The sequence below is a fragment of the Odocoileus virginianus genome, chromosome 4, assembly GCF_023699985.2.
Source record: "Odocoileus virginianus isolate 20LAN1187 ecotype Illinois chromosome 4, Ovbor_1.2, whole genome shotgun sequence".
Classification (NCBI taxonomy): domain Eukaryota; kingdom Metazoa; phylum Chordata; class Mammalia; order Artiodactyla; family Cervidae; genus Odocoileus; species Odocoileus virginianus.
This window is the reverse complement of record NC_069677.1, coordinates 80,756,913-80,782,766: the sequence shown is the minus strand read 5'-3', so window position 1 is coordinate 80,782,766 and position 25,854 is coordinate 80,756,913. Positions and strand designations below refer to the sequence as shown.

At 49.2% G+C, this 25,854-nt stretch overlaps 1 protein-coding gene across 7 annotated transcripts in view; it reads right to left on the bottom strand.

Annotated features, from left to right (window-relative positions):
- Window positions 1–25,854, bottom strand: part of PDE9A (phosphodiesterase 9A) — a 105,331-nt gene that overhangs the window by 21,259 nt on the left and 58,218 nt on the right. For all 7 annotated transcript variants that reach the window (XM_070466820.1, XM_070466822.1, XM_070466821.1 and 4 more), the window contains 3 exons: window positions 15,950–16,004; window positions 14,996–15,066; window positions 5,601–5,685 (listed from right to left, as the gene is read on the bottom strand). In XM_070466820.1, coding sequence (XP_070322921.1) covers window positions 5,601–5,685; window positions 14,996–15,066; window positions 15,950–16,004 — 211 coding nt within the window. The remainder of the gene's footprint in view (window positions 1–5,600; window positions 5,686–14,995; window positions 15,067–15,949; window positions 16,005–25,854) is intronic.

The window sequence follows — 25,854 nt, the reverse complement described above, 5'->3', positions numbered from 1 at the left end:
GCAGGTGGGGGCTGTTCCAGGAGATCTGGGCACCTTAACCCCTTTTGAAGCAACTCCCAGTCCCCCCACCAAACAGGGAACACAGTGGGGTATCTAAACTCTGCCCCCCTCCTTCCTTGCGTGAGATTCCCAGGCAGGGGGCAGGGGCCAACACAGAAGCTCATGCAGGTCTGTAAATAAAGTTTCACCTCCTGGGAGAGCAATTCATATCGTATTGTAAAAGCCATAAAGAAATTCATATCCTTTAAGCCGCTAGCCTCCTCTGGGGGATTTACCTTAAGAAAAGAATTAGATGCAAGCAAATGGCTCAAAGGTATTCACCACAGCATTATCTATTGCTGCAAAAACACAAAACCAGAGTAGAAGCTACCTGAATGTCCCCCAGTGGGAAATAATTTAAGTCATTATGGTACCTTGACAGGGAGGTCTGTTATGTCATCTCTAATGACAAGTATTATGTGAAGTCAGGGAATTTGGAGTGAAAGGGGAAAAAGAAACGTTGCCTACAGTATATCCTAAAAAGTAATAGAGAACAATTTACCAAGAAAAGAACTCATTCATTTGGTGCGTGAGACCGCAGCCTTCAGAATGTCTGAGGCTGCATTTTGATCTATTGATTGTTTACAATTCTGTAAGTGAAAAAAAAAATTACAACGCGGTATTTCATAGTTGTTTTTCAAAACGGGGTATCTGCACACAGAAGAACATCCGGGAAGCTCTTGACTGGATTTCAGCTGGGAGCGCGGTGGTTGCTGCAGTTATTACAGACTCTTCCCCACCACCAGGATTGTCTGCAGGTTTGACGAGGAGGCTACACCACGTGCAAACTCAGAATAACACGCCTGCTCCTTTTTGGAAAAAGAGGCTCAGTATGATCTTCTCACTGTGCCACTACTTCTTCCCTCCACCCGATGTCTGTGAGAAGCATCCAAGGTGCTTAGGACAGCTTCATGTGTGGAGGGAGATTTTAAGACAGACGGCGCAAAAGAGGAGCAAAGTGAACCAGGAAAACGCGCCAACTAGATTATGTCCGCGGTCCTCCTTGTACGCGAGAACTTCCATTTACACGTCTGAGCAGTGAGAACTTGTCCACGCTCTGAAGACCACACGCAGCATTGTCATTATTCTTCTCGTGCTTTTAACCTCTTCTGAACCAACATCCGCACGCGTGCTGTGCAGGCTGGCTGTGAACCTTTCCCAGGAGGACTGTGTGAGCTTCTGCCATCCAGGATGGTTTGACTGCTGGGATCTCTCTGCTTGCACAAAAACCCCAGTGTTGGGAGGTCCTGCCAGGGCCTGCCCACGTCGGCCAGGTGCCCCTGCCGGCTCCCTCTGTGTCTGTTGCCACGGGGAACCAGCATCCTCCAGCTGACAGAGCCTCTGGCATGGTGTCTCTCCTTTTCCATTTGGGGCTGGCTTTTGCTTTTGTGTTCTGCACTCCCAGCCCTCCCTCTCCTGGGGCTCAGTGCAGTGGTTGAGGCCACGTGTCTGGGACAGAAGCAGAGATGGTGGGCTCCAGGGATGCTGCTGCGAGTGTTCCTGCAGAGCCCCGTTGGGATGAACCTGCCAGCTCCACTCTGTGGACACGTGCTCAGTGGAGTCGGACCTTGCCCTACAGCTGGGCAGGCGATTTGCCTTCTTTCCTCTTGGGGAAAAGCCAAGAGAAACCCAAGGCCTGGGTCTCACGGTACTCTTGCCTGCTTCGAGGGTGTCTGTGGGTCTGAGTCTGATCCAACCCAACCACTATCCTGTTGTTCCCTGGGGGAAGATGGTTTTGGTCCATGCAGAGCCCTGGCTCCAAGGCCACACTGGGGTGTGCTCATGGGTGGCTGATGGTGGTCATCACTTCAGACTCACTGACCACCCGAGTGGGTACAGAGCTGGGCTTGCCCGGGCTGGGACCTTTGTTCCTCTCTCAGTCCCGCCATAGGCAGGACCACTGCCCAGCTGGGCTGACATTGTCAGAAAGAGCTGCTCAGTTGTGTGATCCCAGGTAACAAAGCTGGTCCCAGGTAACAAGCCAGCTCCCAGGACGCTGAATGGCCTGACCCTCTGTGTGATTAGTTAGTATGGAACCCTGGCATCCACAGAGACTGTGCGGGGCAGTGCAAACGACTTACCCTCCATCTGAGTCAATTTCTCCATATAGAAAAGGGCAGGGCTGTTTGTATGGGGCACAGGGTGCCGCCAGATTCCTGGGCCAGGGTCTTAGGTGGGTGATCCTGCTGTGGATCAGACCTACGCCCAGGAGGCTAGATTTCCTTTTCCCAATTGTGTCGGGAATGTTTGAGACTTTACGCTACTCTATTTTTGATTGAAGAGTTACAATTACTCCTCTCTCACCTACAAGGTGGCTGTGAAAACTGCTGACTGAGATGACATCGCTCTAGACTTGGTTACGATATAGGGAGAACACCTCTTCAGATTACCGCGGCACTGTGAACTCCAAGAATGCACTTCTGGTGGGGGGCGGCATATGGAAGGGGCTTCAACACTTGGCTGAGCCCAGCTCAGCTCTCTCTGCCCCAGAGAGGCACCTGCAGGGGACATCTCGTCTACCCTGTGCTCTGAGATCAGGCGGGTCTTCTCCATGTGGTATGTTATGCCCCTTATGTGTCCTCATACCCTGAGGTCCTAACAGCGCCTCTGACTGTGACCTCATTTGGAACAGGGCTGTCACACGTAACGAGTTCAGATCTGCCATGTTGGAGGAAGGTGACCCCTCACCCAGTATGACTATTGTTGTTCAGTCGCCAAGTCACATCTGATTCTTTGCCCCCACCCTCAGCCCCAACCTCCCCATGGACTGAGGCACGCCAGGGTTCCCTGTCCTTCACTATCTTCCAGAGTTTGCCCAAGTTCATGTCCACTGAATTAGTGATGCCATCCAACCAACTCATCCTCTGTCGCCCCCTTCTCCTCTTGCCCTCAATCTCTCCCAGCATCAGGGTTCTTTCCAATTAGTCAGCTCTTCACATCAGGTGGCCAAAGTATTGGAACTTCAGCTTCAGCATCAGTCCTTCCTTCCAGTGAAAATTCAGGGTTGATTTCTTTTAGGATTTACTGGTTTGATCTTGCTGTCCAAGGTACACTCAAGAGTCTTCTCCAGCACCACAGTTCAAAAGCATCCATTCTTTGGGACTCAGCCTTCTTTACTGTCCAGCTCTCACATCCATGTGAGTTGACTGGTCACAGGGGACACTTGGACACAGAGATAGACACACAGAGAAAGGCCATGCGGAGACAGAGGCAGACCCTGGAGTGATGCCCTGCAAGCCAAGGAGCCCCAAGAATCACTGACACCCCCAGAAGCTGGAAGAGAGGCCTGGAACAGGTCCCCCGAGAGCATTCCTGGCGAGTCTGGCTTTCCTGACACCTTTGTTTCAGACTTCTAACCCTCAGAACTGTGGGAAAATAAACTGTTTTCAGCCCTCAGTTAGTGGTACTTTGTTATAGCAGCCACAAGAAACTAACGCAACCTGGATGAAGTTCTGATTTTTCTCTTGCGACCCGAACTGAATGGCCAGTGCATGTCAGAGACCATACCGGAAGCGCTGCCTCACCCCTGCCCCCACCAGGCTCTGTACAGACGAGGGCGCCTGCAATCTGGCGGGGGCAGGACTGGCTGGTGGGGCTCATGACTCACCCAGGCTGTTCCAGGAAGTGGCAGGAGTCAGTCATCTGAGAAGGGATGACAGGCTGCATTATAAAACCCCTCCTACTATGCACACCTTCAACTAACGTGTGTGCTCAGTTGCTACATCATGTCTAACTCTTTGCAACCTCATGGACTGCAGCCCACCAGGCTCCTCTGTCGAGGGGATTTCCCAGGCAAGGATCCTGGAGCCGGTTGTCATTTTCTTTTCCGGGGAATCTAGTTTGGATCTTCCCGACCCAGGGATCAAACCTGCATCTCCTGTGGTACAGGCAGACTCTTTACCCCTGCGCCACCTGGGAACCAATTATACCTCAAAAAAACCAATCTGTCTCCCAAAAGTGCTCTGTGGGCTCCACGGATGCAACATGTTTGTGGGTGAGGCGATTCCACAGAGGGAAGGTGGGCGACAGGGCCCAGAGCACACCCCTGCCCCCTCTCGCTGCAGCAGACATGGCACTGGGCCACAGGCAGCCAGTCCCAGGCTGGTCTCAGAGAATCCAAACTAGACGACAAGTATGACATGAACATGGCGTGGTCCTGGGAAGACATGCCAACGTGGCTCTGTGCTCATTGGGCTAGTCCCGAGCTCACTCCAAGGCTGCCAGCCTCACCACTCTCTGACGGGACCACCAGCTTCCCTGTCCCCTCCTGGCCCAGAGGCCCCACACTCAGCCACCCTCCCCACTAAGCAGGTTGCCCTCAATTTTGAAAATTCTGGGAATGACCTTCAGGGTGTCAGGCGGCCTTGTAAGACGATCCGGTGTGTCTGCACAGGTTTGTGAGTGGACCCAAGAGTCCTGTTAAGTCCCATTAGGCCCAGCGCAACCTCAGCCACCTTAGTGGCAAGGGGTTCTGGGGGTGACAGGCCACATCATCACCATGCGGGCTCTGGACGGGTGACCGTGGGCATGAAGCAACCCCGGAGGGCAGAGGCAGAGCTGCTCGCGTCAGAGAGCGCCCAGCACAGCCCTGCACACAGCAAGTGCTCCAGGCAGGCATCACGCCCCGAATCATCTCGGCTAACAGGGACGTCTCCACCCCCAACCTGAACATCTGCTTTGACCCCAGTTTCGGCCAGGGGTCCAGCTGCACCCGAAACCCCACTCTCCAAGTGCTTGGGGTGTTTTTTCATGGATTTTGGCAGCCTGGGCATCTCACCCTGGCTCCCCAAGGGCACGCATGGAGGGACCCTTGTTCCGAGGGACAAGTGACTTCTGTGTCCAGACTGTGGTATTGCTCCCCTGACTGGCCACTCTGCGCTGTTGCTGCTAAGTCACTTCAGTCGTGTCCAACTCTGTGCGACCCCATGGACGGCAGCCCACCAGGCTCCCCCGTCCCTGGGATTCTCCAGGCAAGAACACTGGAGTGGGCTGTCATTTCCTTCTCCAATGCATGAAAGTGAAAAGTGAAAGTGAAGTCGCTCAGCCGTGTCTGACTCTGAGGGACCCCATGGACTGCAGCCTACCAGGCTCCTCCGTCCATGGGATTTTCCAGGCAAGAGTACTGGAGTGGAGTGCCATTGCCTTCTCCGACTCTGTGCTGTGGGGACGTTCATTTGAAAGCGGGGCCTCTGAGGCTCCAGGACATGTGTCCTCTGGAAGCCAAAGGCCCTTCTCCTTTAATTGGTCCCTTTTTCAAAATAATCAATGTTGACTTTGTTCAAGCTGAGGGTGTGAATCTTAACCATTTTCTGTAGGACGCTTCCTCTCCTCTTCTGTGACGTCATCCTCCCCGCCTCCCACGGCCATAAACTCTCTTTTATGAGAAGAAAGCTGTGTAACTGAAAAGCAGATCCCAGACGGTGCCCACCCAAGCCCAGCTGAACCAGATTCTTCAGCCTCGCTTCTGGGGAAAAAAAAGCCCAGGGCCCCCTCCGGCCCATATGGCTATGCAGTGCTCTCCCCCAGCCGTCTGCCCGCGCCTCCCCCGGCGCAGACCTTACCTGTTGCTTCTGGCTGCCAGCTCCTCCCTCATCTTTTTAATGTCACTCTTGCATTTCTCAATCTCCACCACTTTTAGTCCTTCCACTGGGGACCAAGAGAAACAAGGGGGTTACCATGGATACACGGCGGAGGATGGGAAGGCTGGTAACTGGGGGTTAGCCCACGGCTCCCATGTCCACTGGTGAGTGGGAAGGAGGGGAGCCTGGCTCAGACACTGGTTCCCACTCCCGCCCACCCTGCTGATTCTCTGGCCTTCGCCTCACTCAGCTGAAACACAGCTGCCCCCCGACACACGCCTGTTCATCGCATTCAGACCCGTGATCTTTCTAGGATGGAAGCTCCTCCCCTTCCCCACTCCATGAATCTCCACTCTGTGCTCACCCACTTCTTGCTTTCTCTCCATACCCCTAAGTACCAGCTGAGGATCCGGGCCAGAGTGTCTTTTATCCCTCAAAGAAAAAGGGGGTTATGTGTTCCCAGGGTATTAAAATGCAACAGAAGTTTCAGGGGGCAAAATCACAGCTTCCCAGCGAGAATGGAAATTTCATTAAGATAAGGAGCTTTGCACTTTAAGGTCCTGTAGAGCAGTAAACCAGAAGTCCAGACTTGAAATGGTGAGAAATGAACAGGCCAGGAAAAGGACCCCAGGCTTGGTCATACTTCCGGGGTGCTGTGGCGAGGGGGGGGGTCCCTTAAGTCGGAACACTACTATTTTGTTTTTCATCAAAGGATGAACTGGCGCTTACACCCACAATCGAGTATTCAACTTCAAGACATACACACTTGGCAGGTGCGAATTTAGCCCAGAAATGCTGCCAGCTTCGGAAAGGCTTTCAGACTAGAGTCAGTTCATAAGCAATAAAAAAGATGAGCTTTGTTACTTTGTAATCACACCTCGATTTTTATGTAAAAAGATACTACCCACGATGCCACTCATCCCCCTTTTCATCGAGCGTGGCTCTGAATATGGCTAAAAATAAAATGCAGATGATTTCTAAAAGAAAAACAAAGCAGCTCGGTGACTTCCGCTCATTTCCATTAATCCCCTCCCTGCTGGGAGGAGCTGTCAGCAGCTCTGGAGCTCACAGCGGTGGAAATTTTCCCAGCACCGCCCTGGGCAGACAGGCAGGAACTAGAACCTCCCTGGGCAGATTTTCTAAACATTTCAGGGTCAGGGGCCAAGCAGGGGCTAGGCTTTGTGAAACCATGGCCTCTTTCCATCTGTGCGGCAGGAATCTGGAGGATTTGATCTTTGAATCTGGTCCTGGTGACCTGCTTCTGTGCCATGTGGGATGCCAATCTGTACCAGGAAGCGGGGCAGTGAGGTGGAGGGGGTGGAGGAAATGACATCGGTACTTCGAGCTCCCATCGGGACCCCATATCTTCCTTTGGGGTCGGATGCTCTCAGTCTTTTCTTGCATCATGGACCCTGTTAGGAGGTGGATGGAAGCTTGGGTCCACTCCCAAGAAGAAGTGCAGCAACACACACCGTCAAGGTTTGCATTGGGACCAGGAGCGTGCACCCGCCCAGGCACTCTTCAGCCTCGGTCTCACTGCAAGACGCTCACCCCTCGGAGGAGGGGATGACATCACAGCCACATCTGTCACTGGGTCATACAGTGGAGTCAACATCAGTGGCAGGAAGGGGTCCAGGAAAGGGTTGCTAACATGTGACAGGCAGAACATTTCAGAAAGGGGAATACAGCTGGAGAAGGGACCTGGCATGTGGCCTAGACTTGGATCCAAAAAGGGAATCCATGTGGGGAAGAGACAGACCATGCTGGATAGTCCAAACAGGGCGGCGGTGCCCTGCCAGTCAGGGTCCACGGTTACATTCATTACGTTTCCAGCATCACTTTTCTGAATGCAAAATAACCTATGACTACTATAGAAAATGGAGCAAATACAGGGCCTATCAAAGAAGAGTATTTAAAAATGTATCCCTGAGCCCATTGGGCCAGAGAGAATTCATTTACTATTATATGGTGTTGGAGAAGACTCTTGAGAGTTCCTTGGACTGCAAGGAGATCAAACCAGTCAATCTTAAAGGAAATTAATCCTGAATATTCATTGGAGGAACTGATGCTGAGGCTGAAGGTCCAATACTGTGGCCACCTGATGCCAAGAGCCAACTCATTGGAAAAGACCCTGATGCTAGGAAAGATGGAAGGCAGGAGGAGAAGGGGATGACAGAGGATAAGATGGTTGGACGGTATCACCGACTCGATGGGGATGAGTTTGAGCAAGCTCCGGGAGATAGTGAAGGACAGGGAAGCCTGTCATGCTACAGTCCATGGGGTCACAAAGAGTCAGACGTGACTGAACGACTGAATCACAACAACAATGTTATATATATGTGTGTGTGTGTGTGTATGTATCCTTCCAGGCATTTCTCTCCCACCCCCATGCATTCTTAATATCTATCTATTTACTCTTATTTTTAAAGAGACAGGAGATTTTCCTGCCAATCCAGTGGTTAAGGTTTCATCTTTCAATGCAGGGGGCCCGGGGTTCAATACCTGGTTGGGGAGCTAAGAGCCAATATGCCTCGAAGCCAAAAGACCAAAACATAAGATAGAAACAATACTGTAACAAATCAGATAAAGAATTTAAAAATGATTCACATAAAAAAATTTTTTTTTTTAAAAAAAGACAAATTTGGAGATTATGCCGCTCTGTTTTCTCATTTGCTTTTTTCCATCATCAAGGTTAAGGATGCTCCTGTTAGCAGCTGCCCACTAGCTCACAGTTCTTGGTGGCTGCCTGATGTTTGACCGAATGGATATTGGAATTGATGTAGATCAGAGTCCTTGGCCATTTATTGGGGGTGATGTTAAGATTCAGTCTTTTGGGCTACACGGTATGGTATCACTTATCTGAATCTCAGAGATCCAGAATTTACAGCAGAGATGTTTATGAAATGGACCCTGGTTGCCAAGGAAATTGACGGTGAGCAATGAGATGGCAAAAAGTGCATTCATCAATGGATGAGAAAACAACATGTCATGGGATTGAAGTGCCAGAGCGCAGGGAGGAAGCTGGGAGGTGCTGGGCAGATGCAGGCACGCATGGACCTGGGGCAGCCCCTCCCAGGCCTTGCTGGACACCAGGCTCCCTTTTGGAAGATCCTGGGGAGGGAGAAGGCCGACTGCGCTGGGCTTCCCCCAGGTCCTGTGGTGACCCAGTGAGGCCCCATGGTGGGGACGGATGTCAGCTGCCCACATCTCGGCCCACTCATCAGTTCCAAGCTTTAAACACAGGTGACACAGACCAGAGCCCCAGACTAGCGGCCTGAGCATCACATGGACTCTGCTGGCCTCTCTCGGACTTTAGAAGTGACTCTGTGGGCCTTTGCAGGTCACAGCTGCCCTGGAGGAGAATGTTCAGGAATGATTCACTAAGAGGGATGCTGGCTCAGGAATGGGACCTCAGTGAGCAGGAGCAAGAGGGTGGTCATGGAGGCAGCTCTGTCCTGTTCTCTCCTCCCCCAGTCCCGTCGGGCTCTCCTGCGAGGCTACTGTGGGCAGGCCGGGCCCTAGTGGGCCTGCAGAGCTTTGAAAATTGTTTACAGACACGTAGGAATAGAGCTGTGTTTCAGCATTTCTGCCAAGAACTCTGCTAAGGAATTTGCATAAGGCACATTTCCCGAGTGACAAAAAGAAAAGCAAGGTTTGGTCTCAGTCCTCTGGGTTGTTTGCTTGACCTGGCTGTAAATTCAGGCCCCTGGGGCCAGCTCTCCGGTCTTTAGGTTTTGGGCCAGGCCTGGGCAGGGACTGTAGACTTGCCAGGCTCCTCTGTCCATGGGGTTCTCTGGGCAAGAACACTGGAGTGGGTTGCCATGCCTTTTTCCAGGGGATTTTCCTGATCCAGGGATGGAACTCGCGTCCAGGTGGCGCTAGTGGTAAAGAACTCACCTGCTGATGCAGGAGATGTAAGAGACACAGGTTTGATCCCTGGGTCAGGAAGATCCCCTGGAGAAGGTAATAGTTACCCACACCAGTATTCTTGCTCGGAGAATCCCATGGACAGAGGAGCCTGGTGGGCTACAGCCCATGAGGTCGCAAAGAGTCAGACATGACTGAGAGACTAAGCACATAGTACGCACGGGCAAGGACAAAGTCTGGATGGGAGCAGGGCTGCCCTGTGCCTGCAGGGTGCCCGGGCCCGTCCTGCAAACAAGAAGAAAGGGAGAGAGGGAGAGGGGTGCCCTGGACAGTTCACCTCCAGCCAGGAAGCAAGAGGAGGCCCTGGGTGTCCTGTGTTTAAAACAGCCTTCCACCTAAGTGAGACCCCAGCCTCCCGAAGAAGGAAAACATTCTGTAGAAAAGGAAGGAAAGCCTTTAAGGTGAATTAAGAGCTGCAGCAAAATTTATATCTGACTCCAAAAAATTAAACGCTTGAGAAAGTTAAAAAAAAAAAACAGGAAATTCCATTCAAACACAAGTCAGACCAATGTAACGTGGTTTACAGATGGGCAGTTCTAGCGGGTGCCCCGCTGGACCTCAGAAGCAGAGAACAGTCAGGAGCAGCTCAGACACACCAGACCCAGCGCATATGTGCGTGAGCACGGCGCGCTTGCCTGTTCATATGTGTATGTATGTAAGGGCCTGTGTACTATTGAGTACATGTGCCTATGTTTCTGTGTGTGTCTACATGTATGGGTGCGTGTGTGCCTCTGTGTGTGTGTGTCTGTGTGCGTGCCTCTGTAGCTCTGTGTGTGTGTGTGTGTGTGTCCGCATCCGGCCGGGCCTAGTAGAGCAGCCTGGCAGCCCTCACAGCCTGGCTTGCTTCTGGCAGCAGTGGAGGGTCAGGACTGACCTCCTGAGAAGCTGGGGTGACCAGTTCCCCAAGTGACTGATGACAGAGGCCTGACTGCCGGACCCCTGTTCAGAGGGCCTCCCCTGTCCTCTGAGAGGCTGGGGTGACCAGTTCCCCAAGTGACTGATGACAGAGGTCTGACTGCCAGACCCCTCTTCAGAGGGCCTCCCCTGTCCTCTGAGAGGCTGGGGTGACCAGTTCCCCAAGTGACTGATAACAGAGGCCTGACTGCCGGACCCCTGTTCAGAGGGCCTCCCCTGTCCTCTGAGAGGCTGGGGTGACCAGTTCCCCAAGTGACTGATGACAGAGGCCTGACTGCCGGACCCCTGTTCAGAGGGCCTCCCCTGTCCTCTGAGAGGCTGGGGTGACCAGTTCCCCAAGTGACTGATGACAGAGGTCTGACTGCTGGACCCCTCTTCAGAGGGCCTCCCCTGTCCACTTCTAGGGTCCCTGTGATGTCTTTGGGGGAGGCACAAATGCTACGTCTGGGCGGCTCTTTGGAACGCATACCCCCCTGTCCCGGGGGCTCAGCTCAGGTGAGGCAACAGTGGTCATTTCCAGGTTAGCAGTGGAGCCTGGGGAGCTGAGGAGCAGTCAGCCACAAGGGCCAGGAGAGGACAGGCCTAAAGCCAAGTGGAGTTCAAGGGGCTCAAGAACTACCTCCTGTGGTGTGTGAACCCCACATTCGTGTGCACAGCGGGCAGCCAGGAGGAGATGGCGGTGCTGGGGGCTGACATGGGGAGAGGTACCGAAATAACCCTGACCCTCTCGTCCCCCCTGAGAAATCCAAGCCCCCTCCACCCCTCCCGTTCGGGGCCCGGGTCTCCGGGGCTAGAATGAACACCACTAGTAAAAACACGAGTAACTGTGATCTCGTGAGCCTGGACCGTGTCTTCCAGGTAACCTATGCGCATGTGTGTGACTTCTGTGATTCACACAAGAGCCCTAGGAGGAGATTCGAGTTAGTTCTGGAGGATTTGGGGCAAGGACAGGCCAGGGGAGATGGTTACCACGGCTCTGTCCTTTAACGGTCCTCAATCCATGAGCTACTTAGACACTTCTCTGCCTGATTGCTGCTCTCACGGCCAGAGACCGGAAGTCTCACAGCTCTCGGCAGGAGTTCTGGAAATTAATTAATGGCCTCTTTAACACGCCTGTGTACAAAGAATGGAAGGCCTGGAGCTGGCTTCTGTGCAGGGAGGGGCCAGTGGAGCTGGAGGAGAGGAGGATAAAGCAGGAGGCACCTGCCGCCCCCCTCCACCCGCCAGGCATCTGCTCTCCAGGTGGTGACTGGAAGACGGTTCTTCTGTGTAAGTGTAGGCAGTGACTCAGCAGTGAACGCTTTTTGTGATCTCTGGCTGAACCACTTCCCACGTGTGGACAGTTCTACCCCATGGGGCTTGGTGGGAAGTGGGGCTTGCCTCCCACTGCAGAAGATGAAACAGCAAACGCTCACAGCAGTGGTTGAATTGTGCCCCTGTAAGAGACAGGCAATGACATAGGGAAAAGCTATGATGAATCTAGAGAGCGTAATAAAAAGCAGAGACATCACTTTGCCAACAAAGGTCTGGTTAGTCAAAGCTATGGTTTTTCCAGTAGTCATGTACAGATGTGAGAGCTGGACCGTAAAGAAGGCTGAGTGCTGAAGAACGGATGCTTTTGAACTGTGGTGCTGGAGGAGACTCTTGAAGGTCCCTTGAACAGCAAGGAGATCAAACCAGTCAATCTTAAAGGAAATCAACTCTGAATATTCATTGGAAAGACTGATGCTGAAGCTGAAGCTCTAATCCTTTGGCCACCTGATGTGAAGAGCCGACTCATTGGAAAAGATCCTCATGCTGGGTAAGGTTGAAGGCAGGAGGAGAAGGGGACGACAGAGGACGTGATGGTTGGATGGCATCACCGACTCAATGGACATGAGTTTGAACAAACTCCAGGAGATAGTGAAGGGCATAGGAACCTGGCATTCAGCAGACCATGGGCTGCAAAGAGTCGGACATAACCGACCAACTGAACAACGACAAAGGAACAGGCTCACATCCTGATCCCCAGAACACAAGTGTGGATCCTGAGATAAGATCGTCCTGGGTGAGGGTGGGCTCAAAATCCACAGAGAGGTGCCTGATGCGGGAAGGTAGAGGGAGACCTGAGTACGAAGGTGCGCAGGGGGAGGCTGAGTGCAGGCAGCAGCAGCCTGCAGTGACGGCCACACGCCAAGCCCAAGGGCAGCCTGGAAGGCGCAGCAGGCTTGGGACAGGATCCCTCCAGAAGGAACTGGCCCTGCTGCACCTTGACCTCAGGCATCTGGCCTCCAGACTGTGGGAGAATTCATTGCTGTTGTTCTAAGCCCCCTCATTTGGGTGCTTTGACATGACAACCCCAGGAAACCAACATACTCAGTTTCTCTGGCCTTCCCTGCAGTGGGCAGGGGTAGGGGGCAGGGTGTGTGTGTGGACACGGGGTCCACTCTGTCCAGACTCTGGACCTGCAGCTGGTAAACAGAGAAGAAGCCTGATGTTTGCCACAGTGGCCACGAGCTGTGGGGGTTCTGGCACTGATCTTGGGGTGCTGGGGATACTGTACATCTGGGGCTCAGATCTGCCAGATCCGAGTTCTCACTGCATCAGCTCTATGTGGAGTATGGGGTATTGCTCCTGCTGCACGGCTACTGAGGAGCCTCGTCCTGACACTCTCAGCACCCAGGGACCCCCCACCAAAATCCCTTGGAGGCAAAGCCTCTTTTCTGCTCAATGCAGCCACGACCAGTGTCCGTGGCAGTGGCTATAAGGCCAGCTGCCACAGCACTTTCTAACTTGCTCTTCCTGGAGCCTCCCCCCAAATCCCCAGCTCCTCATGGTGAAAGGTGCTGGTGAGAGCTGCCCCCTAGGACCCCAGGGCTTGTTGTTCAGTCTCTAAGTCTTGTCCAACTCTTTGCAACCCCATGGACTGCACAATGCCAGGCTTCCCTGTCCTTCACTATCTCCCGGAGTTTGCTCAAACTCATGTCCATTGAATTGATGGTGCCATCCAGCCATCTCATCCTCTGTTGACCCCTTCCCCTCTTTCCCTCAATCTTTCTCAGCATTACAGTCTTTTCCAGTGAGTCATTTCTTCCTATCAGGTGGCCAAGGTATTGGAGCTTCAGCTTCAACATCAGCCCTTCCAATGAATATTCAGGACTGTTTTCCTTTAGGACTGACTGGTTGGATCGCCTTGCAGTCCAAGGGACTCTCAAGAGTCTTCTCCAATGCCACAGTTCAAAAGCATCCATTCTTCGAAGCTCAGCTTTCTTTATGGTATTTACTTTTCCAATTTGCTGAATGAACTCAAGCAGGTCACCTAATCTTTGGCTCCTTCACTGTCAATGGGGAAAACATAACTGTTTTGCAGCTCTAACGAACAAACGGATTTAAAAAACGCTGCCGCACTTTGATGGAGAAGGCAATGGCACCCCACTCCAGTCCTCTTGCCTGGAAAATCCCATGGATGGAGGAGCCTGGTAGGCTGCGGACCATGGGGTCCTAAGAGTCAGACACAACTGAGCGACTTCACTTTCACACATTGGAGAAGGAAATGGCAACCCACTCCAGTGTTCTTGCCTGGAGAATCCCAGGGACGGGGGAGCCTGGTGGGCTGCTGTCTATGGGGTTGCACAGAGTCAGACACGACTGAAGTGACTTAGCAGCAGCAGCAGCCGCACTTTGAAAAGGGTGACTGTAAATCATGATTCAAGTTCTTTAGACGAATTGGTTTTGGACACAATCGTGATTTTTTTTTTCTTGGAAAAAATCAAGCAGTTCATACAAGGTATGAAAAGTGACCTTCAATGAGTTAGTCAGGTAGAGGCTGTGATGCCATCCTGACAGCCTCACGTCTGGAGTCTGTTTACTCACTCCACAAGTCAGTAAATGCAGTGCCTAGGAGCCATTAACTTTGACATTAGCCTTGACACTGACAAAGAGCCATCTCTTTGGGCCCTGGGTGGGGAATTGTGGACCACAAGGAATTCACGCACTGCCCCTTATTTTATGGATGGGACACAAAGGGTGACTGACTAGAAGCTGTTATCTTCCAGAGTTTTAGCTCCTTGGTCACTGAGTCAAGAATCAGTCATTGGTGGTCATTCAGTAGACACCTTCCCCTAAAATTGTGAAACCAGAGAGTATGGGTTGGTGTGTTCTCATTTAAGTAAAAAGACACACACACAAGCTATTCTGCAGAGGTTTGTCTCTGGGGGGGGCTCGGTCTAGGAAGCTCCATAGTTTCCTCTGTGCTCTTCTGTGCTACCATGACACATACCATGTGATGACACGTACCGGATTGCAAATTACTGTATACTTGTAACATGCTGCGAGTTACTGGGTTACTTCTCAAACAGAATAAAACGCTTAAGATTCATCACTCTTCTAGCCTTTGTTAATTTCAAAGGTAAGTACTGAGTACTTGACAAAGACAAGACATTCGCTCTGAGCCTCACCTCCCCTGCCATCATCACACACCAACAGCCCAAGTGGTTTAATTTGCACTGAGGTTAAAAGACACAGCAGTGAAAAGGCATCGTCGACATGCCACTCACATTCGACGCGCTTCTCCAGCACTGCCAAGTGGTTTGCAACTTCAGCTTTCAGCTCGTTGATTTTAAAAGCTCTGGGAAGGAAAAAAAACAAAACAACATAACTCCTCAAATTCTCCAAGTTAAAGTGGGTTCAGTCAACATCTGCTGACTGACTCCTTGCCATGGTGAGGCTCACAGGTGGGCTGGTGAGGGGCCCAAACAGAGGAGTTGTTTTTAAGGAACTCATGGGAGTTGGAGGCGGGCAGGGAGAAGGAAAAGGACACACTCTGGAATTATCTCGAAGGTGTATTTTCCAAGTCTGGAACACAGAGTGGGCACAATTACTCCCCATACCTGGCCAGTGAGCAGATGTTCTTTGGGGAGGACCTGGGTTCTCTGCTCACCCCTGGCATGGACCAGCACCCTCCCCCCCCATCACACACACCATGTCCTTCTGGGCACAGACCACCTCAGGCAGCTGGTGTGCCCTTCTCTGGGCTCCAACCCAATCAGTTCAACAACTCCTGGGCTTTAAGAAAATACCCTATGGCTTCTCCCCATTCCAAATACCTGGGGGGCAGTAAGATGCCATAGAAGGTAACTGAGAAAATGCAAAGCATTGACTCCAGAACCGGCAGTATAACTCAGAATGAACAGTGAGTCAGACATCCACACAGGATCTCTGTGCTGTCAACTCCCATAGGCTGAAGTCCTCGCCCCAAAGAGCCAGCTGAGGACATTCTCAGCAACGCGGGTCCTTACTCTGAAAGCACCAGCAGGCGAGCATCTCCTGGACCCCATGCATGCTGGCTTAGTTACAGAATTCCCCAAAGGACCCCACCAGGCAGGTAGCTTCTCTGGGGAAGTGATGGATGACAGCCCATCAGCTGAGATAGCCTCACGGCAAGGGGCCCACTCGCCATGAGGAGAAAGAGTACCCAGCCCTGGAAAGGATGTATCCAGAAGATTCTGTACCTTGAGAACTGCTCTGCCACCTGGGTCAGCACGTTCTGGATCAGTTCTTCTTTCTCTGCAGATGAGAAAAGAAAGACTGATGGAAAAGGGTGTGCTCTGTGGACCGTGGACTGAACCCCAACACTGCATCCAAGAGCTGCCTGGGTACCTGACAGGGGGTGCTCTGGCCACTGGTCAGCAGCAGGGCCTCTCCTGGGCCCCGGGTTTCTCGTCCAGCTTCAGATGCCCTGTCCCCCGGGACAGCTCTCAGCGGTGCCTAGGCAGAATGGCTGGGGCTGTGATCCTCCTGCAGTCAGCACCAGTCATAAAAGCAGGCAGGACTGGTCTTTAAATATGGGACACTTTCATGCAGTGCACTGGTCCATTTTATGGGGGCAATTACTATGACAGAAAGTTCAAAGCATATTTTGAGTGCAACACACACCGTTCTCACGGTAGGTCCCAGAGACAGGAAGCGGCTGGGGTGAGCGAGTTTGTCCCTCTGTAGCCTGGCACATATAAAACTGGGCTGGGCGGCTGGGTTTACAAGGTTCAGACCCCAGGCTGTATGTACCTGCCCATTTTCCTGTTTCCTGACCGGGCCCAGTGCAGGATGCCTCATAGAAAGGTGTGGAATGTATGGCACAAATCCAGCCACTCTATGCTCTTGGGAAGGGCGGGCTCTCCCCTTGGTTCCAGGTGGCTGTTTAGTCCACACCCTAAAACTCTGGGGACCTAAACAAGGCCTCCTCCTGAACTTATAAGCTTCCATATAGACTCTAAAACCGACACAAATCAAAACCAAGCAAAGCCTGTCCAGACAAACAAAACCCCCAATAATCCAATTTGGCAACAGGGCTCAAAAGCTAAAAATGTTCACGTGCTCTGATTTAGTGTCTCTAATTCTAGGAAAAACCATACATATGGACACAAAAGATGTTCATCACAACGTTATTTAACACAGTGAAAACTGTAATCGCCTATATGTCCATCAAATGGACATCACTTATACCATATAAACGATGGTGTATCTGTACTGTGGAAATATATTCTGCTACTAGGAATAATATCTTAGAAAAATGTTCATGTCTATTATTAAACTAAGAAAGTCATAAGACAGTGTGGTTCCATTTCTTAAAACTTGGGAGAGTATACTCCAAAATAATAATAGTAGTTACTTTTTGGTTGTAAGATTATATATAAGCTTTTTTCCTTATTTTTGTTTCTGTATATCTAATATACTTCTATAACAACTTATGTTAATTTCACAAAAGCATTTTAAAAAATAATCTAAAATAACCTCTAGGACCTCATTCCTTCACCTGCCAAATGAAAGGGTAGACCAGATGATCCAAGGTTTCCTCTGGCTTTAGCATCCTATGATTTGATGAGAAGGAAAATGATGTCCCGTTATATCTCTTGGAAATACAAGGGTAAAAATGTCAGCCAGGAAACTTTATTGAGCCATGTGTTGAGCTGATCAAAGTCCTATCCTTCAGAGAGGACCAGACCCCCCAGGGAAGAAAAATGGTGGCTCCACTGACAAGAACCACCAGTGAGAAGGCTTCACAGGCCTCCTTGGTGAACTCAGCAGTATTTTAGATCACATACTCTGAGATCTTGGGCAAAGGTGTATCATATAACCTTCAAGAGTTAGTGGTCTGTCTCAGTCTTGACATATATTTAAAAGTCCATCAACAGTTGTAGAATGCACATTCTTTTCAGGTGACTGTGAAGTGAAATGAAAGCCGCTCAGGTGTGTCCGACTCTTTGCGAACCCATGGACTATATAGTCCATGAAGTTCTCCAGGCCAGAATACTGGAGTGGGTAGCCTTTACCTTCTCCAGGGGATCTTCCCAACCCAGGGATCAAACCCAGGTCTCCCACATTGCAGGCATATTCTTTACCAGCTGAGCCACAAGGGAAGCCCTGTGCCTATGAAGCATATACCAAAATAGACCATATGTTGGTCCACACATACACAAAACCCACAACAAATTTAAAAGAACCACAACCAAATAGAGTATGGCTTATGACCTTAAAGAGAATCAAACTAGAAATCAGTAACAGCAAGATCTTCAAACACTTTGGCTAAACGACACACTTCTAAGGAATACATGGGTCAAAGAGGAAGTCTTAAGGGATATAAAAACAGACACTGAATGGTAACTGCTTTACAGAATTTTGCTGTTTTCTGCCAAGTAGAATGAAAATGAAAATACAACACGTGAAAATTTAGCTGTGGGACACAGCTAAAGCAGTGCTGAGAGGAATATCTATAGCAATGTATGCTTGCATTCGCACAGAGGAAAACTCTTAACTCCATAATCTAAGAACCCAGAAAAAGAAAAGCAAAAATAAACCCACAAGAACAGCAGAAGGAAGGATATAATAAAAAGCAGAATCAATGAAATAGAAAACAAAAACAACACGGATAATCAATGAAGCAAAGAACTGGTTATTTAAAGATATCAATAAATTGACAAATCCCTGGAAGACTAAGAAACACAGAGAGAAGATACAGATCACCAGGACCTGGAATGAAAGGGGAGACAGCATTACAGGCCTTGCAGACATCAAAAGGGTAACAAGGAAACACTAAAACCAACTCTAAACACATAATCTTGACATCCTAGACGAAAATGGACCAGACCCTAGAAAAGTATGAACTACCACACTCATCCAATATGAAGCACGCAATTTGAACAGTCTGTTAACTATTAAGGAAATTGTGCTTATTTAAAAAGTCCCTCCAAAGAAATTTCCAGGTACAAATGGTTTCACTGGAGAATTTTACCAAACATTTAAAGAAGAATTAATCAGTCCTTCAAGAATTAACAATTTCCTCTAGAAAATAGAAGAGAAGGGTACACTTTTGATTCACTTTGTGACACTAGTATTAACCTGATACCAAATCTAACAAAGACAACAAAAAAAGAAAACTGCAAATCAATATCTGCCATTAACATGAATGTAAAAAATCTTAACAAACTATTAGCAATTAGAATTCAGCAAAATATAAAAATAGAACTAATAAGTGAGTTCAACATGGTCACAGTATACAAGATAAATATATAAATTGACTGTATCTATATACACTAGTAATGACCATGTAGACACTGAAATTAAAATCACAGCACCATTTACAAACACAAAAAAACTCAAATAACCTAAGTGTAAATAAAACATATGGAGAAGTTGTGTGTTGAAAACTACAAAACCCTGGTGAAAGAAAGATATAAATGGTGAGCCCTACCATTTTCATAAGAGTCTTGTGATGAGGGTGAAAGAGGAGAGTGAAAACATTGGCTTAAAACTCAACATTCAGACTAAGATCATGGCATCTGGTCCTATCACTTCATGGCAAATAGATGGGGAAAAAGTGGAAGCAGTGAAAGATTTTATTTTCTTGGACCCCAAAATCACTGTGGACAGTGACTGCAGACATTCATGGAGTTAAAAGACACTTACTCCTTGGAAGGAAAGCTATGACAAACCTAGACAGCATATTAAAAAACAGAGATATCATTTTGCTGACAAAGGTCTGTAGAGTTAAAGTTATGGTTTGTCTAGTAATTATGTATGGATGTGAGAGTTGAACCATAAAGAACACAAACACTGAAGAATTGATGCTTTTGAACTGTGGTCCTGGAGGAGACTCTTGAGAGTCCCTTGGACTGCAAGGAGATTAAACCAGTCAATCCTAAAGGAAATCAACCCTGAATATTCATTGGAAGGACTGATGCTGAAGCTGAAGTGTCAATACTTCGGCCACCTGATGCAAAGAGTTGACTCATTGGAAATGACCCTGATGCTGGGAAAGATTGAGGCCAGGAAGAGAAGGGGGTGACAGACAATGAGATGGTTGGATAGCATCACCGACTCAATGGACATGAGTTTGAGCAAACTCCGGGAAATGGTGAAGGACAGGGAAGCCGGGCATGCTGCAGTCCACGGGGTCACAGAGTTTGACATGACTTAGTGACTGAATAACAACAACAAATGCAAAGTGGACTCTGGATGTAAAATGGGAAACTATAAAACTTAGAAAAAAATAGAGGAAAATCTTCAGATTCTTGGGCTAGGCAGAGAGTTCTCAGACTTGACAACAAAAACAATCCATAAAAGGGAAAATTGATAAACTGCACTTTATCAAAAGTAGAACTTTTCCTTTGAGAAAAATCCTGTTAAGAGATAAAAAGGTATATAGACTGGGGAAAAAAATATTTGCAAATCACGTATCTGACAAAGACTTGAAAATAGACAATGAAAAGAATAGTAAAAACTCAACAGTAAAAAACAGAACAACTCAATTTGAAAATGGGCAGGGCACAGACATTTATTCATCTAGTTGTTTTGGCTTGTGGGATCTTGGTTCCTGATCAGGGACTGAATCCAGGCCCCCGCAGTGAAAGCGCTGAGTCCTAACCAACTGGACCCCCAGCGATTGCCACGAGCAGACATTTTACTGAAGAGAATATACAGATGGATGACAAGCACATGAAAAGATGCTGAGCTACATGAGTCATTGGGAAATGCAAATGAACCACACTGAAATATCACTGCACACTTATCAAAAAAGCTAAAAAAAAAAAAAAGTGACAACCCCAAATGCTGGAAAAGATGTAGAGAAATTAGCTTACTCACACTGCTGGTGGGAATGTAAAACAGAACAGTGCTTTTGACATTTTCTTAACAAAACTAAACATACAACTACTGTATGACCTGCACTTGCCCTCTGGGACAGAGAAGAGATAGGTTATGTTTACACAGAAGTTGGTACACAATGTTCAGAGCAGCTTTTATTTTTAATTGCCCTAAACCAGAAACAACTCAGATGCCCTTCAGTAGGTGAATGAATAAGCAAACCGGCCACACCATGAAATATTACTCAGTAATAAAAAGGACTGAACTTGTGATACATGTAATAGCCTGGATGCATTTCTAGAGAATTATGCTGAGCGAAAAAAGGTCAATCCCCAAACTCACTCTCTGGATGAATACATTCATAGAACATTCTTGAAATGGCAAAACTATAGAGATGGAGAACAGATGAATAAGTGTCAAGGGTTAAGGGACAGTGGATAGAAGGGATCTGGATGACATTATAGAAAAGACACTTGCTCCTTGGAAGGAAGGCTATGACAAACCTAGACAGTCTATTAAAAAGCAGAGACATCACGTTGCTGACAAAAGTCTGTATAGTCAAAGCTATGGTTTTTCCAGTAGTCAAGTATGGCTGTGAGAGTTGGATAAGAAGAAATCTGAGTGCCAAAGAATTGATGCTTTCAAACTGTAGTGCTACAAAAGACTCTTGAGCAGCCCTTGGACAGCAAAAAGATCAAGTCAGTGAATCCTAAAGGAAATCAGTCCTGAACAATGACTGGAAGGACTGAAGCTCCAATACTTTGGTCACCTGATGCAAAGAGCTGACTCATTGGAAAAGACCCTGATGCTGGTAAAGACTGAAGGCAGGAAGAGAAGGGGTTGACAGAGGATGAGATGGTTGGATGGCTTCATCGACTCAGTAGACATGAATCTGAGCAAACTCCAGGAGATGGTCAAGGACAGCAAAGCCTGGCATGCTTCAGTTCATGGGGTCACGAAGAGTTGGAGACAGCTTAGCCACTGAACAACACAGACGGACGGCGCGAGGGCCCCTTGGGGGATGAGATGCTCTGTGCCTGGACTGAAGCAGTGTCGACAGAGCTGGGGTGAGATCTTACTGCAGTCTGAAGGATGCTACCATACCTGGAAAAAGGGTAAAGGGTGCCTGGGTCTCTGCATTTTTTCTTACAACTGCATGTGATTGTATAATGACTTAAAAAAAGTTTAACAAAAATTTAACAGAGCGAATGGAAAGAAAAAGTTAAGGGGGACTTTTCCCTTGTCTTTTGAGGGGGGACTCCTTTGAGCATTACAGGATTTTTTAAAAAAGATTTTTCTTTTCGAATTGGACTATTTTTTAAGTCTTTATTGAATTTGTTACAGTATTGCTTCTGTGTTACGTTTTGATTCTTGGCTGAGAGGCCTGTGAGATCTTAGCTCTCCGATTAGGGATCGAAACTGCATCTCCTGCATTGGAAGTCTTAACCACAGGATTTTGATACTGAAATTTAATTTCTACCCCAAGCACTTCATCCCATACCTTCCTTTTCCCGAGGCTCGGACATTCATATTCCGGTCCACATAACAGCTACACCTCAGCCCATGTGCCACCCATGTCAACAAATCTGATGTCTTCAGAAAGCGCAGAGGCACAAAGGTGAGCTGGCAGGGAGCGAGCCCCAGGGCACCGGTGCGCAGGTCATGGCGCTCATTCCGCTGCCATCCCTGTAATTTCGCCCTGAGTTGCTTCTTTACATCCTGCACGATCTGCATTCCTATGCAAGGGTAAAGGGCAAAAAAAAAAAAAAAAAAAAGCCTCTGTGCAAAAGGCCAACCACACCCACACATCCATAAACACAGCCTGTTCAGGAAGTGGGTGCCTCCCCCGCCCCACCCCAGTACACTGGAATTCCTGCCGTGGGCTGCTGCTTCCTCCCAAGGGAGTTCTGAACTTAAAACAAAGCGTATGCAGAATACTCTGGGCAGAGCCTGGCCCGTGGCGCACACTCCTGCCTTAGCTGTCACGCTACTGTCACATCACAGGTGTTACTGTCACCAAGGGTTGCCAACATCTACAGGGGCTGTCATTCTGTCCCTAAGGATCCCTGAGAGCCACAGGTGTTGTTGTGTCCCCAACGGTCACCAACAGCCATCGTTCAGCTGCTAAGTTGTGTCTGACTCTCTGTTACCCCATATGGACTGTGGCACCCCAGGCTCCTCTATCCTCCACTATCTCCCAGAGTTTGCTCAGATTCATCTCTATTAAGTCGATGATGCTATCTAACCATCTCATCCTCTGCCACCCCCTTCTCCTTTTTGCCTGCAATCTTTCCCAGCATCAGAGTCTTTTCCAGTGAGTCAGCTCTTTGCATCAGGTGGCCAAAGTACTAGTGTTTCAGCTTTAGCATCAGTCCTTCCAATGAATATTCAGGATTGATTTCCTTTAGGATTGACTAGTTTAATCTTGCAGTTCAAGGGACTCGTAAGAGTCTTCTCCAGCACCACAATTTGAAAGCATCAATTCTTTGGTGCTCAGCCTTCTTTATGGTCCAACTCTCACATCCATACATGACTGCTAGAAAAACCACAGCTTTGACTCTATGGACCTTTTTCGGCAAAGTGATGTCTCTGCTTTGTAATATGCTGTTTAGGTTTGTCATAGCTTTTCTTCCAAGGAGCAACCGGCATAAGTGTTGTTACATTACTAAGGGACCCTGGCATCCACGGGTGGTGTTACATCGCTAATGGTCACGGAGCAGCTGTTGTTCGATCACGAAGGGTTGCTGGCAGCTACGGGCTCTCTGATACCTTATCTCGCTTTGAGTGCCTTCCCTGGTATCTTCAGGGCCCCTGGGGTGACAGGCTGAACTCTGGGTTGGGGGGGGTGGACCATGTCCAGGCTGAGAAGCAGCAGCATCCTTCCTACAGTGTCCTGAAGGTGATTTTCATTTCCCTAGGGCCTCTGGAAGCCTCAGGTAGCCCTAAATCCCTGGATTTGGGGGCAACGAGCACTTTTCAACTGCATATATGAGTCATTCCCAACGTTGGTAGCCAAACCACGCTGTATCAGGAAAACGTGACAGTATGAATGTGTGTGCTAGGTCATCTCAGCCATGTCCGACTCTTTGCGGCCCCATGGACTGTAGCCTGCCAGGCTCCTTTGTCCATGGAATTCTCCAGGCAAGAATACTGGAGTGGGTTGCGATTTCCTTCTCCAGGGGCTCTTCCCAACCCAGGGATCGAATCCACATCTCTTACATCTCTTGCATTGGCAGGTGAGTTCTTTACCACTAGCACCACTTGTAGGAAACCCACTGTTTGCTAGATGCTGTGTGGCATATATGGAATTTTAAAAATTAAAGTATATTCAAGTGCCTCTGCTTTGAGAGTTTTAGATAGTTTTAAGAATAAGCAGCCACTGAATGGAACTGGTATAGCCACTATGGAGAACAGTATGCAGGTTCCTTAAAAAACTAAAAACAGAGCTAATATATGACCCTGCAATCCCACTCCTGGGCATATATCCAGAGAAAAATATGGCCCGAAAAGATACATGTTCCACAATGTTCACTGAAGCACTGTTTACAATGGCCAAGACATTAAAACAACCTAAATATCCACTGATAGAGAAATGGATAAAGAAGATGTGGTATATATATACAGTGGAAGACTACTCAGTCATAAAAAGAATGAAATAAGGCCATTTGCAGCAACATCGATGGATCTAGAGAGTGTCATACTGAGTGAAGTGAGCCAGACAGAGAAATATCATATGGCGTGCCGTATATGTGGAGTCTAAAAAGAAATGATACAAACGAACCTAACTTACAAAAGAGAAAGAAAAGAGACTCACAGACTTAGAAAACGAACTCATGGTTGCCGGGGCTGGGGGGAGGGATAGTTGAGGACTTTGGGAAGGTCATGTACACATTGCTATATTTAAAAGGGATAACCAACACAGACCTGCCGTATGGCACATGGAACTCTGCTCAGTGGTGTGTGCCAGCCTGGATGGGAGGTGGGGGAGAACGGAAACATGTATATGTATGGCGGATCCCTTCACTGTTCCCCTGAGACTGTCACAACATTGTTAATTGGCTATACCCCAATACAAAATGTTTTTGTTGTCAAAATAATAATAATAATAAAAGAATAACCAGCCACAGCCAGGGATGCTGGCAGTTCAAGATTGGACATGACTGGGGGTCTTTGGGAGGTCATGCTGGTGTCCTACTGGACTGCTGAAAAACCTTTGGGAGTTTTTGAGATAACTGGGAGAGGAAGTAAGACTGAGAACAGGAGTCAGCAGAATGCCTGCTGGTCACAGAACGGAGGCCCACGGCCACGGGTGACCCGCGTGTTCTCCAGGGAAAACTCTGCTCCGTGAGAACAGCTGACGTATCATCACAAGTGTCCCCAGGTCTAGGACATGCTACTGAACGTCAAGGATGCTGCTCCAAGCTCACCATGATTTAATGAGTGCCCACAGCTTTAACTAAGGCAAAGATTTAATGAAGGCCAAAAGGTCAGCTGTCAGCACAGAGGTCTTGTCACCAGCCTCTGCAGGTCTGGGCTGCTTTCTCCCTGCTCACACCTGGACGGGCCTGGCTTAGATATGCTGGGGGCCTCGTCCGCTGACCTCTTGGGTAATGGGTCCTGCAGGGTAGATGCCAGGGCTGGCTGAGTCTTCCACTTATTAGGGTACAGTTGCGTTTAGTTCTAGGACCATCTTGCAGTCTGGCAGCATCTGAGCTGGGTTTTCTGGATATTTCGGACTGTGGCTCTCCGCCAGGGTGGCCCTGGACCTGACCTGGGCCACAACTGAGGGGTCAGGAGCAGCCCCTGGAGACGGGTACAGAGGTGCCCAGTGGGGGTTGTGGGCAGGACTCTGCCTGTGGGCTGGCAGGATGGGCACCCTCCCCCATGGTATTTCGTCAGCTGCCCCCGTGAGTGGCCAGAACAGCATCCACCCCTGCCTTCCCCCGGTGCCAGAGGCTGTTGCCCGACTCTGCTGCTGTGCATGCTTCAAGGAACCCGCCTCCGCCTCTCCCAGCCCTTCCAGGAATTGTTTATTTGTTTCAGACGAATCCTGCGTCTCTGCAGCACAGAGCGACATAAAAGTCAGGTTTAACCGATCGACAAGACAGCCCAACCCTCCAATTCCTACTTCAGAGGTCAGCTGAAGGCGATGCCCTGGTCAGAGAGGCCAGTCAGCGGACAGGTACTGCTCTTTCCATGTGGTGCTGGACGGCACAGAACGGCAGACGGAACGCTGGACTGCCCATGGCCACTCCCCCATCCTCTGCACACCCAGGTG